The 17,318-nt window shown below is 44.3% G+C and overlaps 1 protein-coding gene across 4 annotated transcripts in view; it reads left to right on the forward strand.

Moving 5' to 3' along the window:
- TBC1D14 (TBC1 domain family member 14) overlaps positions 1-17,006 on the forward strand; it is a 93,605-nt gene extending 76,599 nt beyond the window's left edge. For all 4 annotated transcript variants that reach the window (XM_066573317.1, XM_066573318.1, XM_066573319.1 and 1 more), the window contains 5 exons: positions 5,405-5,476; positions 5,634-5,762; positions 7,544-7,653; positions 8,624-8,882; positions 10,882-17,006. In XM_066573317.1, the coding sequence (XP_066429414.1) occupies positions 5,405-5,476; positions 5,634-5,762; positions 7,544-7,653; positions 8,624-8,882; positions 10,882-10,947 (636 nt within the window). In that variant the 3' untranslated portion in view covers positions 10,948-17,006. The remainder of the gene's footprint in view (positions 1-5,404; positions 5,477-5,633; positions 5,763-7,543; positions 7,654-8,623; positions 8,883-10,881) is intronic.
- The last annotated feature ends 312 nt before the right edge of the window (positions 17,007-17,318 follow it).

Here is a 17,318-nt window from a genome sequence, read left to right on the forward strand (position 1 = left end):
AGGGCATCCATCGATTTAAAGGATGCTTATTTCCACGTACCGATCCACGAGGGGTCCCGGAAATACCTAAGGCTCGCAGTGGATATGGGCAAAGGAATAGAGCACCATCAATGCAGACGCCTGCCCTTCGGGATCTCCTCAGCACCCAGAATCTTCACCAAAATTATGGCGGAGGTAGCCGCCTACCTGAGGAAGAAGTCGGTCCAAATAATAGCAGAGTCCAGAGAACTCCTAACGAAAACACCTGAGGATAGTGCTAGAACTTCCCCAATCCTTGGGACGGATCATAAACTGGGAAAAACCCAGCCTAGATCCCGACAAACAGAAAACGTTTCTGGGTATAACGCTCGACTCAGAATCGCAATGCTCCTGCCTAACCGAGGAGAGAATACAAAAAAATCCGACTGCTAGTCAAAACCTTTTTACGGAGACCATTATGCACAATTCGGGAAGCCAGGTCTCTCCTGGGAAGCTTGATTCCAGGCATTCCAGGAGTGGCATGGGCCCAGGCTCACACCAGAGCCCTGCAAGCCTCAGTCCTATCCACGTGGGACAAAAAGCGGTCCTCTCTAGGGACAAGAATGTACATTCCAAGCGCGGCGAAAACATGCCTGCGTTGGTGGGCATCCCCAGAGAACCCGCGGAGAGGGGTTCATTGGCTACAAAACCCAGTCACTCGCATCACAACGGATGCAAGCGCCTGGGGATGGGGAGCGCACGTGGGGAACCAGTTCTTTCAGGGCCCATGACCTCAAAGAACAAAAGAACAGTCCTCAAATCACAGGGCGATCACGGCAACCCACTTGAAGGGGACGCTAAACCAAAAGCGGCCTTTCTCAGCAGGAGGCAAATAGACCCAGGAGAATGGTCTCTCTCCCTGAAAGCATTCAGAATCCTGATCAATCAGTGGGGGACCCCACAATTGGACCTGTTCGCAACCAGGGAAAAATGCCAAAGTAAGCAATTTCTTCTCCCTCCGGCCAGGAGATCGTCCGACAGCAGTAGACGCCCTAGGCCAAGACTGGGGAGAAGGGCTGGTGTACGCCTTCCCCCCCTATACCGTTAATCCCCAGAGTCTTACAATATTTCAGAACCCAGGTATGCACACTAATCCTGGTGACCCCCTTCTGGGCCAAAAGAAGCTGGTTCGGTCTTGTAGCAACTGAGCGTCCAGGACCCAGTCATCTTCCCTACCTGGACAGGTCTTCTATCGCAGGGCCCACTGAGCCATCTGAGCCTAGACAGGCTCCACTTAACAGCATGGCTCTTGAGGAATCCTCACCAAAAGAGAAGGGATTCTCAGAGAGAGGAGTAGAAACATTAATGTCCAGCAGAAAAAAGACTACCCACCTTATCTACCAGAAAGTTGGAGAAGGGTCTCCTCATGGAGACAGGGAAGGGATCGCGGGGATTCTATCCCGGACATCCCTCTAATCTTGGAGTTCTTGCAGAGGGGCCTAGAGACGGGCCTCTCTCCAAGCACCCTGAAGTTCCAGGTCACAGCCCTTAGCGCCAGATGTGACACAAAGTTCTCAGACAACAGATGGGTCAACAGGTTCCTAGCAGCAGCAACTAGATTACGGCCTGGGCCCATAAATCTTTTTCCAGACTGGAACCTTAACTGGGCCCTAGGGGCCATGACAACGGTACCATTCGAGCCGATCGAAGCACTACCCATAAAAATGCTTACTATTAAGACCATTTTCTTAGTAGCCATCACCTCCGCAAGACGGGCTAGCGAGCTGTAGGCCTTGTCCATTCGCCACCCGTTCCTGAAAATCTCGGCCACCGAATTAGTACTTAAAACGGACCCGGCGTTTATGCCAAAAGTAGGATCACATTTTCATAGGTCCCAGGACATAATAATCCCCTCAAATTTTAGTAAACCTAAAAACGAGGAAGAAAAAACCCTCAACTGCCTGGACGTTAGGAGAGCAGTCCTAGGCTACATAGAGGCGACAAGCCACTGGAAGCGGGACGACAACCTGTTCATCCAGTTCAGTGGCCCAAATAAAGGGAGCAAAACAGCAAAAAGCTCCATAGCCAGGTGGATCCACCTGGCCATCAGAGTCCTATAAGGCCCTCGGGAAGGAAATCCCCTTAGCTCTTAAAGCCCATTCTACAAGGGCAGTAGCATCCTCATGGGCCGAACATAGCTCAGCTTCGGTCGAGCAGATATGCAAAGCCGCAGCCTGGAAGAAACCCCACATGTTTGTTAAACACTATAGGGTAAAAGTGCAGCAGGACGAGGACATGGCCTTCGGCCGCAAAGTCCTCTCGGCAGCAATCCCACCCTAGGGAAACTTTAGTTGGTACGTCTCAATTGGTGCTGTCGTGGAGACGACTGGGGGAAAAAATGGATTATACCTACCTGATAATCAGGTTTCCAGTAGTCTCCACGACAGCACCCGTACCTTCCCTCCCTAAATTGATAGAAAAGAAACTATATAATATAAAGAAACATATATATATATATATATAATTTTATTAACAAATAAATAAATAAATAAAAAATAAAAAATAATAATTTAAGTTGAGCTCCTACCCCGGCAATTCGTTAGAATCCACTGAGGAAAGTGGGGAAGGGGGGGAGCTTTTAACCTCTCAGTTTGTTCCTGTCCTATCAGGAGGAGGCAATCTCAATTGGTGCTGTCGTGGAGACTACTGGAAACCTGATTATCAGGTAGGTATAATCCATTTTTTCCTGCACCCTCCTGAACGGACAGAGTTCAGGAGGGTGCAGGTGCTCACTGCACCGTGGAGGGACCTGCTTATCTGTCCGGCGTCTTCCGCATTCTCCCTTCTGCCTCCCGGCTCGGTGATCATGTGACCGCTGGGGTCAGGCGGCATCCAGCGGTCACATGATCGCCGGGCCGGGAGGCAGAAGGGAGAATGCGGAAGACACCGGACAGGTAAGCAGGTCCCCCCACGGTGCAGGCTCCCATCTCGGCGTCCATGTGACCGCTGGGGGGTCAGGTAACACCGGCGGTCACATGATCGCCGACCAGAATCTCTCTGCATTACATAGCGCTAATTGAGTGTTATGTAATGTGTAAAGGAGAAGGCAGAAAGGGTTAAAAACCCTTTCTGCCTTCTCCTCGGGGGTCCTCGATGTGGACCAGTGCAGGAGTGCATCTGCACCTGATGTGTCTGATCGGGTGCAGATGCACTCCTGCACTGCAGTGTCGGGCCTGCCCCGACATCAAAGCTGTGGAGGGAAATGATGATGTCGGGGCAGGCCCAACATTGGATTGGAAAGGGTTAATACTAGAGATGAGCGAGTATACTCGGCTAAGGCACCACTCGCTCGAGTAGTTAGCCTTAGCGAGTATCCTCCCGCTCGTCTGTAATGATTCGACTGCCAGCGCGGGTGACAGGTGAGTTGCGGCGGTGACGGGGGGGAGAGGGAGAGAGAGATCTCCCCTCCGTTCCTCCCTGCCCCCCGCCGGCCCCCGAATCTTTAGAGACAAGCCGGAGGATACTTGGCTAAGGCACTACTAGCTCGAGTAGTTAGCCTTAGCAAGTATACTCGCTCATCTCTAGTTAATACTAAAAACAGCAGTTGTTTAATATCCTTGCCATTCTTCGTTTTGTAGAGTCCATTGTTTACCGCTGTATAAATAAGTCTATGTAATCACACTTGCTTATCTCTAGAAACCATATGTGGGTTTGCCCCATGCCCTTTTACACGTGGCATTGCAAATCTGCTCCAAACTTCCAGAACAGATAGTTGTTTTTTTTTAATCCTGTATGAAGGACTTTTTGTAAATCACCGTTCAGTTCTGGTGGTCTTTACTTTTGTGAAGGCCCATTTACACCAGCAGATGATCGCTCAAAAATCACTCAAATCGACAGTTTATGCAAAATGATCGCTCAAAGTATTAATTGGTATTTAAGTAGCTACTCAGCTACTTAAATACCAATGAGGTGTGCAAATGAAGCCTTCCCTGAATGCAGTTAATAGCCCTAGGCTGCTATCTGCGCTCAGATCCTTTGTTCTCCACAGGCAAACAATGCTATCAGCACTCCTTGTGGAGAACTATTGATAAAAGGACTGATCACCAATAAGCTTTTTTTTTTTTTTTAATGATCATTGCTCCGTGTAAATGGGCGTTTAGATTCTTCAATGTGCAGTCAGAGCTAATGAATTTGGATGGGAGTGACCTGTCCAATTACTACATTAAAGGTTATGGAAACCTTTTGAGTGGCAATATTTTCTCCTAAATGCATGTATTTTTGCAATCTGGTTTAATTTAACATTTTCACACTGTTTTGTTTTCTTTGGCTTCTACATAGAATTGTATACAGTAACTGCAATATAAAGGCCCATTTACACGCAAAGAATCTTTCAAAGGACTGAACGATTGAAAGATTTAGCAATGTATTTGTATCAAGTGTTAATGGCCTTAACACTTTGTTTAAACACATGATGGGCTCTGCAAACAACTCATGGAGGTCCTTTTACATGAAAATGAAGATGCCAAACGCCCAGCTGTGTAAACAGCTGCCAGCACATTCCATTGTACTCCTGGTTGCATGTTAAAGGGTCTTAAGTCTCAATAGGAAATCCATCAGTGTGCTGGACTAAGCACCCTTTTACACAGAACAATTATTATTCAAAGAAATAGTTGGATGGTGCGAATTTGAGCGATAATCCTTTAATGCTAACATGGCCAATGATTGAGCGACTAATTCATGTATTTATCGTGTGTAGTTTTATTTTTCACACACATAATCATTGTTCCGTTCACAAGTAGTTGCGTGTTTCAAGCTATTGTTTAGTCGTTCCCATTCACTGGTACGGTCCCCTGCACGACCAATTATCTAGTGAACGAGCGAATGACAAAAAACGGAAACGATTATCTGCGTGTGCAAACTGCATTTTAAAGCAAACAACTCCTCATACGTTTGATCAGTTGTTCAAAGATTTCTTGCTTCATGTAAAAGTACTGCAAGGACGTCTCACACAGGCTTTTATTTACAGCGTTTAGGGGGCATTTTCAATGCCCACTAAAAAAAAACTGCGCTAAACCTCCATTCATTTCAATGGGGCTTCTCAGATGCGTATTTTAGCAGAGCGTTTATAACACGAGCTAAAACAAACGCTGTGTTCTATTTTCAGGCGTTGCAGTGCGTTTTTGACGCCCATTGAATTTAATGGGGTGCGTTAACACTGCGTACAGTGTATTACAGCGTTTTTAATGCTACTTACTACGCCACAATGTGGCGATGTCGGCAGTGTGCTCTGTCCATATCCTTTAACCCCCCGCAGTATGGTTTAACTGCAGGAATATAAATGCGCTCCCCATGACCTGGGCGTTTGCTGTAGTATTGTTCCTTTCTAGATCTTGTATGTTATTACTGTATGCCAGCATGGATATTGATTGTGTTGGTTCTTTTTCAGGGTGGCCCCTATCACGATATGCTACATAGTATTCTAGGGGCCTACGCTTGCTACAGACCTGACGTTGGCTATGTAAGTATCACTTGCTACACATATATTCTCTCACTATGTAATAGCCGAGCATTACCTGCCATGTATATGTTCTAGTTCTGTGTGATCTGTGCTTGTGGTAATGGCTGTTCCCTTGCTGTGTTCTAATGAGAAATCTTGTTACCCCTCCTCTTCTCAGGTACAGGGCATGTCGTTTATCGCTGCTGTGCTGATCCTGAACTTGGATACTGCTGATGCCTTCATTGCTTTCTCAAACCTCTTAAATAAACCTTGTCAGATGGCATTCTTCAGAGTAGATCATGGCCTTGTAAGTACTGGAAATCCCTGTCAAGGGTTCTGCTAAGGCTCTGTTCACACTGTTTCTGAATATAACGGAAACTTGATGCTGTGATTTGGTCTAGTTGTCAATGTAATAGCCCTCATTGATTTTTGATGGGGTCTATTGCGTTTCACGTATTTTTGGCGGCAAGGTTTGTTCTGCCTACTATACTATTCCTGTTATCAGCAGTACCAGGAATCTACATGCAGGTGTGAACAGAATGGGACTGTTTTTTGCTCCCTTTTCTCTGTGATCACTGAAACTGATGCCTTTTACCTGGTCAACACACACTGCGATGAAAGCTTAAACACCCTGCGAACACATATTATACAACTCAAAACCTTGCAAGTTTGTACTGAATTTCAGAGTATAACATTAGTTAGCACTTCCAATGAAAACCAGGCGGCAAATGGCTTATGAATCCAATAGGTCCAGTTTCACAACTCAGTCATTTAGCTGTTCTCTCCAGCGCCAATTGGTATCTGTAACTGGCCATATGTGTAGTATTAGAGGTCAGCCATTCAGATAAATGACATGCCATGTAATGGACGGGCAGAATCTGCTAGAGATGCGATTTGTTACCCTGTTTCCCTGAAAATAAGACCTACCCCAAAATTATTTTTCATGCTTTATAGGGAGGCTTGAAATATAAGCCCTTCCCCTGAAAATAAGCCCTAGCTGCATTACATTACCAAGCATGCTCGTTCTACATCCCTCCCGCTGCTTTCAGGAGACTCTGCATGCTTCCTGCAGTCCACGGCCACCCACAGAAGATCGCTTCCTGGTTACAGAATTCATAAATCTTGCCTCCAGTAAGCGATAGCTCTGATTTAGTTCTCGAGCGCTGCTCAGCGAATTAATGCAGTGCTCAATGAACCAATGCGATGGCTGTGATTTGTATATCCAGCGCTGCATTGATTTGCTGAGCAGCGCTCGAGAACCAATTGCGGCCATCACGTTGTGGAGGCGGGATTTATGAATTGGCCAATAAATGCTGCGGCTTGGCTAATTCATAAATCCTGCCTCCACAACGCAATAGCTGATTGGCTGAGCGGCGCTCAAGAACCAATCACAGCCATTGCATTAGTTCTCAGGCGCTGCTCATCCAATCAATGCAGTGCTTGATGAACCAATCAGAGCCATCAGTTCTTGGAGGCGGTATTTATGAATTCTGTAACCAGGAAGCGATCTTTTGTAGGCGGCCAAGGACTGCAGGGGCTCGAGAGAGAGAGCAGCAGGGGGTGGACCAAGCCTGCTAGGTAAGTATAATAAGACCCTGTGCCTCTTTTGGAGCAAATATTAATATGACAGGGTCTTATTTTTGGGGAAACACAGTAGTAGGTCCCTTCTGGCTCATAAAGCATTCCATGTATGCTTAGGAAGCAAATGTACTTCATTTCATACATGTAGATGTCGGATCGCTTTCCTACACACTGTAAACATACATATGCAGAAGAGCACTCCAATGACAGAACTGTCTTCCGCATAGTGTCAGACCTCGCCCAACATGGGAATTATGCAGGGTAATCTCAATGTTGAACGAGGTCCGACACTAGATTGGAAAGGGTTAATACCATGTAGATGAAAGCAGGCGCTCATAGAAATGTGTTTCCATATTAGCAAGATTCACCAACATAAAGCCATTTCTGTATTCTAGTCCTCCTCCTACATTCCTTGCATGGGAGTCAGTAAGATTTGGTCTATTTGCTCAATATTCAATTGTTGCCTGTTTTCATTGTTTCTTTCCCCACGTTCCCTTTCTTTTGCAGATGTTAACTTATTTTGCAGCATTTGAGGTATTTTTTGAAGAAAATTTGCCACGATTATTTGCCCATTTCAAGAAATATAATCTGACTCCAGATATCTACCTAATAGATTGGTAAGAGCGATAGACGACTGTCCATCACCACTTGTGGATTCCCTATAAAGAGGAGGTACAGGATTATCCTGTGAAGGCAATGCTCATATGCTGCGTCCATTTCCACAGTCCTGTCTCCTCGCTAGTCATTTGTTCCCTGATATCACGATCTGTATTTTCTTATTGGGTATTATTTAGATATATTCATTTACTTATATCCGATGTTACTGCTCTGAATGCATTGATTCTTTGTAGAAATAGTCACAATGCAAAATATACAAAAGTACACGTTTTCACTATACTGAGGGGATAATTTTAGATAATGTTGATATTAGTATTAACTGACCTTTATGAATTATTGTGCAGTGGATTTATTTGCCTCTTATTACATTAGCTGTCTGATAAATGTTTGTTTCATTATGTCGGTGTGCACATGCTAATTTGTGCTACCTTCTTATTGTTCCATTGTCCATTGGGACATATGGACATCATGGAAATATCGGGGAGCAGTCACCACTTGGGATCCTCTTGTATGAGTGAGAAAGAGCCATTCTGTTGGGCACAAGCGGTCTATATACTAAATGGACCACTAGACAAAACTTTCCCCAACAGAATTTGCTTTTTAATGGAGGTATTAAGGGCCAGACCCACAGCGGTAGGCTGAGCACTCTGCTGGCAGCTATAAGAAAGGGTTTGTCTCTTTTATTGGTAACTGCTTTGTTTTAATTTGTAATCTTTGCTTGCAACATTAACTCTGCACTGTTTTTATGTCACATATACCCTTCTGCCATCTGTTGGTTAGAAATGGTACTGCACAATTTTTTTGTTATGCGGTTAGATTAGGCATGATTCTTCAATCTCCATAGGCCAATATGGCAATCAGTATAAAGAGAGCATTGCTTTTCATAAGATTTGACATCATTCAGCAGTAAGGATGATGCACATGAGGCAGTATTATGTCATGTAAGCTGTATTTGTTTGTTCTTCACAGGATTTTCACCTTGTACAGCAAGTCTTTACCACTGGATTTGGCGTGCCGGGTGTGGGACGTGTTCTGCCGTGACGGCGAGGAGTTTCTGTTCAGAACTGCCTTGGGAATACTTAGACTTTTTGAAGACATTCTAACTAGGATGGACTTTATTCACATTGCCCAGTTTCTGACAAAGCTCCCAGAGGATTTGATTGCTGACGACTTATTTATCTCTATCGCTGCAATTCAGATGCAGAGCCGGAATAAAAAGTGGGCTCAGGTATGGCAGGAACTGCTCCTGGAAAGGCCTGTTTTGTACTGCTGAATAACACAAAATTTTTGGATTTACTGGCAATTTTGATTCTAAAGTCAAAGCTGGTTCTTAAAGAGGTTGTCCCATCTGAACAATCCCCTTTCGTTCTATATAAGGCATAGGATATGGCTCTGGATACAGATGGGTACCATATACAGAGAGATGTCTTGTAGTTTGTAAGCATTAATGCAGAATCTGTAACGAGACCCCATTTACCATATATTACTTATAACTTTGTCACCTTATGTGATAGAGGGGCCATTGAGCCACCTCAAGGATCCAGGACCAAAGTACATTTGCTAATGATTCATCTGCTACACCTCTGGTTCCATGTATTTCTGCATGGGCGTTAAGCAGCTTCCTCTGGCATTAACACTTGATTACCGGGGTTAGAGAAGCCAGGCTGTTGATTGCTGGGCAGTTTCATCCTTACAAGGGGTTGTCTTGATGGAACATCCCATTGAAGTCTTCCAAACTCCAAACGGAGTAGCCAGTTGCCTTGAATGTTTATGGAAAAAGTTGTATCCGCTCTAAAGCCTTTTAACTGTCAACCTAGATAAGTGGTACCAGGATTACTCTCCCGGTGTCTGGCTTTAGGCAAAAAGTGCTAGGCAGTTTTAGAAAATACTTATCACCATAAGTGCCTTTTTCTATTGATGACTACTAAACTTGTAGAATTGACACCGCTTAAAGGGGTTGTCCAGGACCTTATCCCTTTACTATTGATCTGTTCTCAGGATAGGCCATCGATGATAGTTGATTGGGGGTGATTTGTGGTCTGCCGCTTAGCATCTCCATTGATCAGCTGATTGCCAGTCCTGCTGTCAGTATGGACAGAGCTGGAAGCAGATAGCGCTGTCTGTATTTCAGTGGCCTAGTTTGGTATTGCAGGCACAGCTCCTATTGAATTCAATGACTGTAATATCAAACTGGGCCTCTGCCATATTCACAGCACCATTTGCTTCCAGCACTGACGGCGGTCCCGGCAATCCTAAGCGGTGGAGTCTTGCCAGTCAGCTACTGATGACCTGTCCTGGGACAGGGCATCAATAGTAAAAGTCCCTTTTTAATGTATTAAATATTAAAAACTAAAGTTATTACCAGGTTGAAATTTCTCATGTGTTTTAGGCCGCCTGCACACGAGCGGGTCGGATCCGGCAGCGAGAATTCTCGCCGTGGGACCCGACCCGAGAGCCTGCAGGGACGAGCGCGTACTCACCTGCGCCTGGCGGCCCCGGCTCTTTTATGTGCCGGCTGCCGCGCAGCCGGCGCATGCGCAGACCGGAGCCGGCGGCCGGGTGAGTGCGTGCCCCGCACAAAAATAGGACATGCCGCGGTTTGTTTGCCGCGCGAGATTTCGCGTGGCCAAACCGCGGCCGTCTGCATAGGAGTGCGTATTGTAATGCACTCCTATGCAAACTTTCAGTGGCGGAAATCCCGCGGCAGGATTTCCGCCCGTGTGCAGGCGGCCTTAAGCAGGTTGTTCAATCAACACAACATATTTTCCTGTGGCTGCTCCACCAGTGGTAAAAAGTCAATGTAGTATAAGCTCCTACATATGCATATTATAAGGGGATCATGTAATACTTAACTGTTGCTGAATCCACCAAAGTGAGATGTTAATAGATATTGGATCTCAACCTCAAGAACCCCCTCTAATTATGTCCATATGCCCTAATAGGATATATGGCCTTGGGTTTAGAAAGCTGCCTGCATCTCTGTGATAACGGGGTCCCCAACACTACATAATCTTGCAGAATTCCTAATTTTTCTCACAATTGATACGGTTTGAGCTGGAAATATTCAGCATGTAGAAAAAAAATGGTGCTATAATAAGCTCCTATTTCTATCTTTGTGCATATGGCCGCCTAGTTTTCTCAGGGAACCTAATCCCTGAAGTGTAATTAACTTTTGTACCTGCTAAAGTGATTATCACCAGTTGTTGTTTTTGTGTGTAATATTCCAGATCCTCACAGCTTTGCAGAAAGATACTCGTGACACGGAGAACAGGAGCCCCGCTCTGAAACGCTGAATATTAACTCAGGATGGAACATTAAGGATTTTGTTTTCAACCAAGAGAGAGAACATAATTCTACTTCAGGACTCTGTGTAACACTGGAATTGGCCTTAAGACCTTTAAGCCAGTACTTGCTGATCAGCGGGACCAGGCTTGGCAAATATTGTCTTGAATCTGTGAGGCCAGGCCTCAGCCTCTACAGTAGTGTAATAGTATTTTTATACCTTTCCTTTTTCCATTGCAAACAATATGCGAACGTCCAAGTTGAATAACATTCTGTTTGTTCTGCAGCTACCACTAGAGGGCATACTATTCAAACATTGAGCTCACTAACAAAGCAGTTTGTCCTGAGCTCCCCCTACTGGTGACTGCAGACAGCCAGTATTTTATTAACTCTATATGCAGGGAATATGGTACTCTGTATCTGGGAAAAAAATGGAGTTCTATCATTAAAAAGATATAATATTAAAAAGAGAAATGGGACCCATTCAGGTTACAAATGGTGTGAACATTCCGTTTAAGCATTTTTCATGAGGCCTGTGGTTTTTAGTGGTCAAACTGGCAGCTGATGAATCCGACCACAGCAAACCGGTAGTGTTCATTGCAAAAAAATTTGGTTACCTACAAGGATAAAAAACAATCAAAATAATACCCCAAACTGACAGTAATGTCCAGACATCAGATACTTGTGTGATACTCATGTGATTACAGTCCGGTTGTGAAAAGTTGGCTAAAACTTGGCCAACCCTGGAATACTTGAGGTTATGTCTCCTTTTGAGAGGTGTGAACATTCTGAAATGGTCCTTTAATCTGGAACTCCTCCTTCATTTGCCTTTAGAAAAATCTGATTAATAAAGCAGAGATGATGGCGGGATGGCTTCTAGACTGCTATTACTTCTGGTTTCCAGACTGAAGGGACTATAAAGAGAAATCAAACCCCTTTGACACTGCTCAGCGATTTGTTACTACTTGGGCTACATTCACACAAGCGCGAATCTCTTGCGAGTTGTGTGTTGCAGAACGCACAAAACTCGCAAGAATATGAATTTTATTATTTTGAGTGCAGTCCAATCGCTGCACGTGCTATTTTGTTGTATCCCTTGGAACGCATCACCCATTGTTTTAAATGGGACAGCCAAACCCCTCGCATGCCATGCAATGTGATGTTTCTCATTGAAAGCAATGGGAAATACTTGCTGATCCTCCGACCTGCGTAAAACCAGCTCTGGTGGATCGGAATTTCAAAGAAGCGATGCGAGATGTTTTTGCATGAAAAATGCCTCTCGTCCGCTGGTAAAACTCACATTGACAGCGTGATATCGGGCCGGGTTTCTTAGCGCAATATCACGCTCGCCCATGTGAAGTGGCATTACAGCTATAATAATCAGATTTTTGTGGGTGGAGATCTTTGAGTATGTCATGAATAAGAATGGAAAATACCAGATGTTTACAGCTCAGAAATTTTAAGATGAGAGCCACCTGAGATACGGTTCCGACAACGCAAAGATGTCCATCACTAGGAATCTCCAACAGACCATTCAAGATATTGTGATTGTTGGATGTTCCTAATGACCTGAACCCAAGAAGCAGCAAATGGGGGGGAGGGAGGTTGGGCATGCAGAGGGCGTTTTTAAGCGGGTTTTCCAGGAAAATCGTATTGATGACGTAAGCTCAGAATAGGCCATCAATAGTTGATTGGCTAGGGCCTATTGCTCTTAGATGTTTGCCTCCACAATACACAGGGGGTCAGAACGGAAGCAGCTGCTTTGATCCCTGTGTAGTGGTCGGCACTTGTAACTGCAGGAGCAGCTCCTGTTAGTTTTAATGAGGCTCCACCCTGCAGCTACAAACGCCGGCCACTACACAAGGGTCAGAGCTGCACTGATGGCAAGAGCCCAATCAGCTGAGCGGCCAGTGTCCTGAGCGGCAGACCCCCAGCCAATCCACTATTGCTGACCTATCCTGGAGAAAGTTTATCAGTAGTATTTTCCTAGAAAATCCCTTTAAATTTTAAAAATGATGGGGATCACAGTCCATGAATCTTCTCTGCCTTGTTGGAATATTGTAGGTGACTTCCCATAGTTCCTTCTTGCATCACTTGTCTCTGTAGGTATGAATTATCTGCATTTGGTTGTATTTGACCCTATATAAGAACCTGTCCAAATAATGGAGACGTTGCGTACGAATGGCAAAAAGTGTGATGCTTGTTTTGATCATTTGTACAAATTCTTATAAATCTGCTGATCATACTGTATAAAACCTGAACTTTATTTATAATAGTACTTTTTATTGACATCCACGGGCACTTACCAAAGATGTACACATTGTGTAAATGGCACTGGCACTGGTTTGGATGGCACTACTGCAGAGCTAAAAATCACTTAGCTTTTTCAAGCCTTTGAGACACCAAACCGTTTTTTATGTTATGGTTTAATATGTGTTTTTGTTCTGTATGAAGTGATGATGTTTTCCAACTAGAATACAAGTTTTGCTGAGAGTCATTGGCTTCATTGTGCATTCTTAAAGTGACCCTCCGGGCCTGGAGAAACAAAGCTGGCCAAATTGCTTCTCTGATTACCTGATGCACACTGTGCTGTAGTATACATCATTAATCTATTGCTTTTTTTTACGCGGGAAGAGAATCTCACGATTCTCGTTAGTCAACACCAGGCTGTTCGCGCTTGGGCGGAGTGCTTGGACTGCACAATTCTCCTTCACTGATCTTCAGTGTTTCACATTCCTATGCAAATAAGAAAGATGGAACAATACATCTACAGCGCCACCTATTGGATGGCAGCATTCCTTCAAATCAATGTACGACTTTAACAAGTCTGTAAAAAAAATAGATTTGGAATAGGAAACCAAGCCAAAAGACCATACACAGACAGCTTTTTCGGTCAGGAGAGGTGTCGACTCTCCTTAAGGAGAGCACTTTAATGTGGGTCAAATAAGGGTCTCCACACACTTTTTAAGGCCTCTCCCCAGCCAAGCCAGAAACCTACTGCACACTGATGAGGGGCAAACACCCTGAAACAGCTGTCTGTGTATGGTATTCTGGCTTGGTTTACTATTCCCAATCATTGCTTAATTGACCTGTATAAAGGGTGTGGCATTGATTTGAAGGAATGCTGCTATTCAATAGGTGGAGCTGCAGAGGTATTGCTCCATCTTTCCTATTTGCATAAATTACCCAGAAGAGCATGCATGGCCGTATAAGTCTCCTCACTCACCTCTTAGGTGTCTTATCACACCCCTTCTGGGTGCCCCTTGGTGAGGAACAATACCATTCTCCAACCCACTCACCCCCTAGGTGTCTCCACACACTTTTTGGGTACTCTCCTTAAGGAGAGACCATACCCCTCTTGACCCACATTCCTTCGTGAAACCCTGAAGAACTGTGTTTAAAGTGCATGATAAGTGTGTGATTTTCTTTCATCGTTAAGTTGCTGGCTACGTTTAGACAGAACGATTATTGTTCAATTTCACTTGTGTTGAATGAGTTTCTGAATGATAATCTTTCAGTCTGAACGCAGCTTAAGACACTATATGCCGTTCTGACCGGCCAGCGCTGTTCATGTGGGCAGCACTGATTGAATCCATTAGTGTCTCAGACTAATGATGTGTGCTAATGCACAGTGCATACCCGGTAGTCAGAGGTGGTGCGGCCATCTTTGTTAGTCCAAGCCCGGAGGGTCACTTTATTTAAAGCACCAGTTTGATAGGAGAAAACTGTCACTGTTGGGCATGGTGAGGTTATATTGGTACCGCGAGACTGAAGTCTTTTGGAGATGACTCTTATACAGGTAAATTTGGTTCCTTCAGTCAGTCCACCATCATTGCTTCAGTCTTAACACTGGGTTTGTAAACTGGATATAGTGGTAATGTGAAGAATAGGGCATTATTTGAATCCCACATGTAAAGCCTCAGATCATATTGTATTTATGCTTGTTTTAAAATGGAAGAAATGGTATAAGTGATATACATCGCATCCAGGTCCTTGCTGATTTTTTTTTTTTTCTTTGCAGAGCCATGTTACCTACTGAATCCATTACCTGTGTGTTTATAAGTCTTGTAGTCCCCCATCTTTACTAGAGTCACTCGACATCGGCTCAGTACATAGTATCCGTGATTCGTATACAGGCCTGCTGCTCAGAGATGACTGCTGGGGAAGCTCTAGAGCCAGAACAGGCAGTATTACATTACAGGGTATTTCCTACTAGACTGACCATTTAATCAACAGACCTTGCTGAATAAACCCACTGAGCCCTTTTGTCCAGTCTGTTGGATCAGGTCTCGTGTCGGCACCTTGTAATTGGTGGTGACTGAGCCCGTGCAGCCAGAGGCTACAAACATGTGAGCCCTCAATGTTTCAGAGGGCACAGGTTGACTAAAAACATACACTGGCCCCATATCAGAGTATAACTAACCTGTAATAAATGAAGTTCTCCTACTGTGACTGATCCTCTTTAAGTGCCTCATATGACAGTGATATTACTTAGATCCAAGCAAATGGTCTGTCCTCTCGGTCACAAATTTTGGCTTGCTCTACAAGTGGCTTAGGCAGGACTTGTTTTGTTGGCATGAATGTAGAAATATTTGATCTATGCTTTAAAGGGGTTGTACAGAATCGGAAAAACATGTCTGTGTTCGTCCAAACAAAAAGAAAAACAGCTCTGCATCTTTCCACAGGTTGTGTGTGGTATTGCAGCTCAGTCCCATCCACTTCAATTAAGCCAAGCTGCCATACCATATACAACCCACGGACATGTGTGGCAGTGTTTCTGGAAGAAATCGGCCACTTTTCATTCTGTACATCTCATTGATGCTCAGCACTTTACTGAAATACACTGGAGAAATTATATTGGAAGCTGGTGAAGAGCTTCAGTTGAGGAGCTTCCAAGTTCTTGTCAAACCAAAGCAGCATCTTAAAGGGATTTTCCAATAGATTTTTATGAGATGTCAATCAGAATGACTAGAGTGAACAGATCCTGGTTCTGGGTATCGTGGAGCAAGGCCTCCATTCAAAACTAGGGCCCTGGATCGTCTTCATTATCCCCTTCTTTTAAAGTCCCTTTAAGACAGTTTGATGCCTTTCTACAATAGTATTTTTTTTTCTCTTTATGGTTGACACAGCTGGCTCATGTGAACAAGAAGAGGTTAAATGCATGTGATAAAGGCACTTTATATGTAACGTGTGTTTGTGCATCAAAATCCGCATATCGCCAAAGTCCACAGTCTATTTTATAATCTACACGATGCAAACAGGGGGAACATGATCACTCTAGATCAGTGTTCCCCCAACTCCAGTCCTCGGGGACCACCAACGGGTCATGTTTTCAGGATTTCCTCATTCACAGGTGATGTAATTATTGTCGGTGCCTCAGACATTGCCACAGGTGTTCTTACCATAGGATATCCTGAAAACATGACCTGTTGGGGACCCCTGCTCTAGGCAGTCTGGGTGGGGAGAGGATGGTACAGTACTACCCCCCCCATGACTCAAAAGAGCTCTTTAAAGTAAGTCTTTAAAGTATATCCGGAAATGCAGAAGCATTTCCTTATAAGACTTAAGGCCCTTTCACACGGAATTATATCGTTCAGATTCTTGCTGGATCACAGGGATGTGAACGATAATCGGTCATAGTAACTGCCAGCAGTGACTGAACAACAAACGAGAATTCATTCATCGTTCAATTTCTGCAGGCATAAAAATCAAACTACGATCCGTCTTTGTAAACAGGCAGTCCATATATGAACAACTGCCTGTTTACTGTAAATGGAGATGAGTGGCCAGATCCTCCATTCACTGAACCATTATATCGTTGGGATGTCTATCGGGCACTGACGCACCCTACAATCATCCCATGTAAAAGAAGCCTTACATACAGCAATGTACATACCTGTCCCAGGTTCATGCTGCCTGGGGTTTGGTGACAGCTTCCCTTTAAACATTACAGCAGAGTGCTATAACCCACACAGTGGAACTCCTATAAAAAATTATCTTTTGTAAATGATTGATTATCCCCGCTTCTTGTCGACACTAATTTTACAGCATACATGAGGCCCAACTTGTGTCGCCCTTCCCCCTCCTCCTTTCATATTAGCATGGTCATCAATGAGGATCATTGATCCCTATTCTTGAAGCTGCTGTCACATGATATATTGTTCACATGGTGTATATAAAATGTGATTACACTTGTTTGTCTGTGAATGATTTACTGTAGATCATGGAAAGTCCCAGGATCATACTTTTTACCTGATTTACCCTTCCTCCAGGGCGGTCTGTCTTCACTTTTTGCTCTTTTCAGTTGTGCATTCTTAAGAATGGTTCCTAGAAATATATTTTGTGTATATATAGGTTTTTCTTTGTGTATGATAAATATTAG

This window comes from Eleutherodactylus coqui, chromosome 7 (assembly GCF_035609145.1).
Source record: "Eleutherodactylus coqui strain aEleCoq1 chromosome 7, aEleCoq1.hap1, whole genome shotgun sequence".
NCBI classification, from domain to species: domain Eukaryota; kingdom Metazoa; phylum Chordata; class Amphibia; order Anura; family Eleutherodactylidae; genus Eleutherodactylus; species Eleutherodactylus coqui.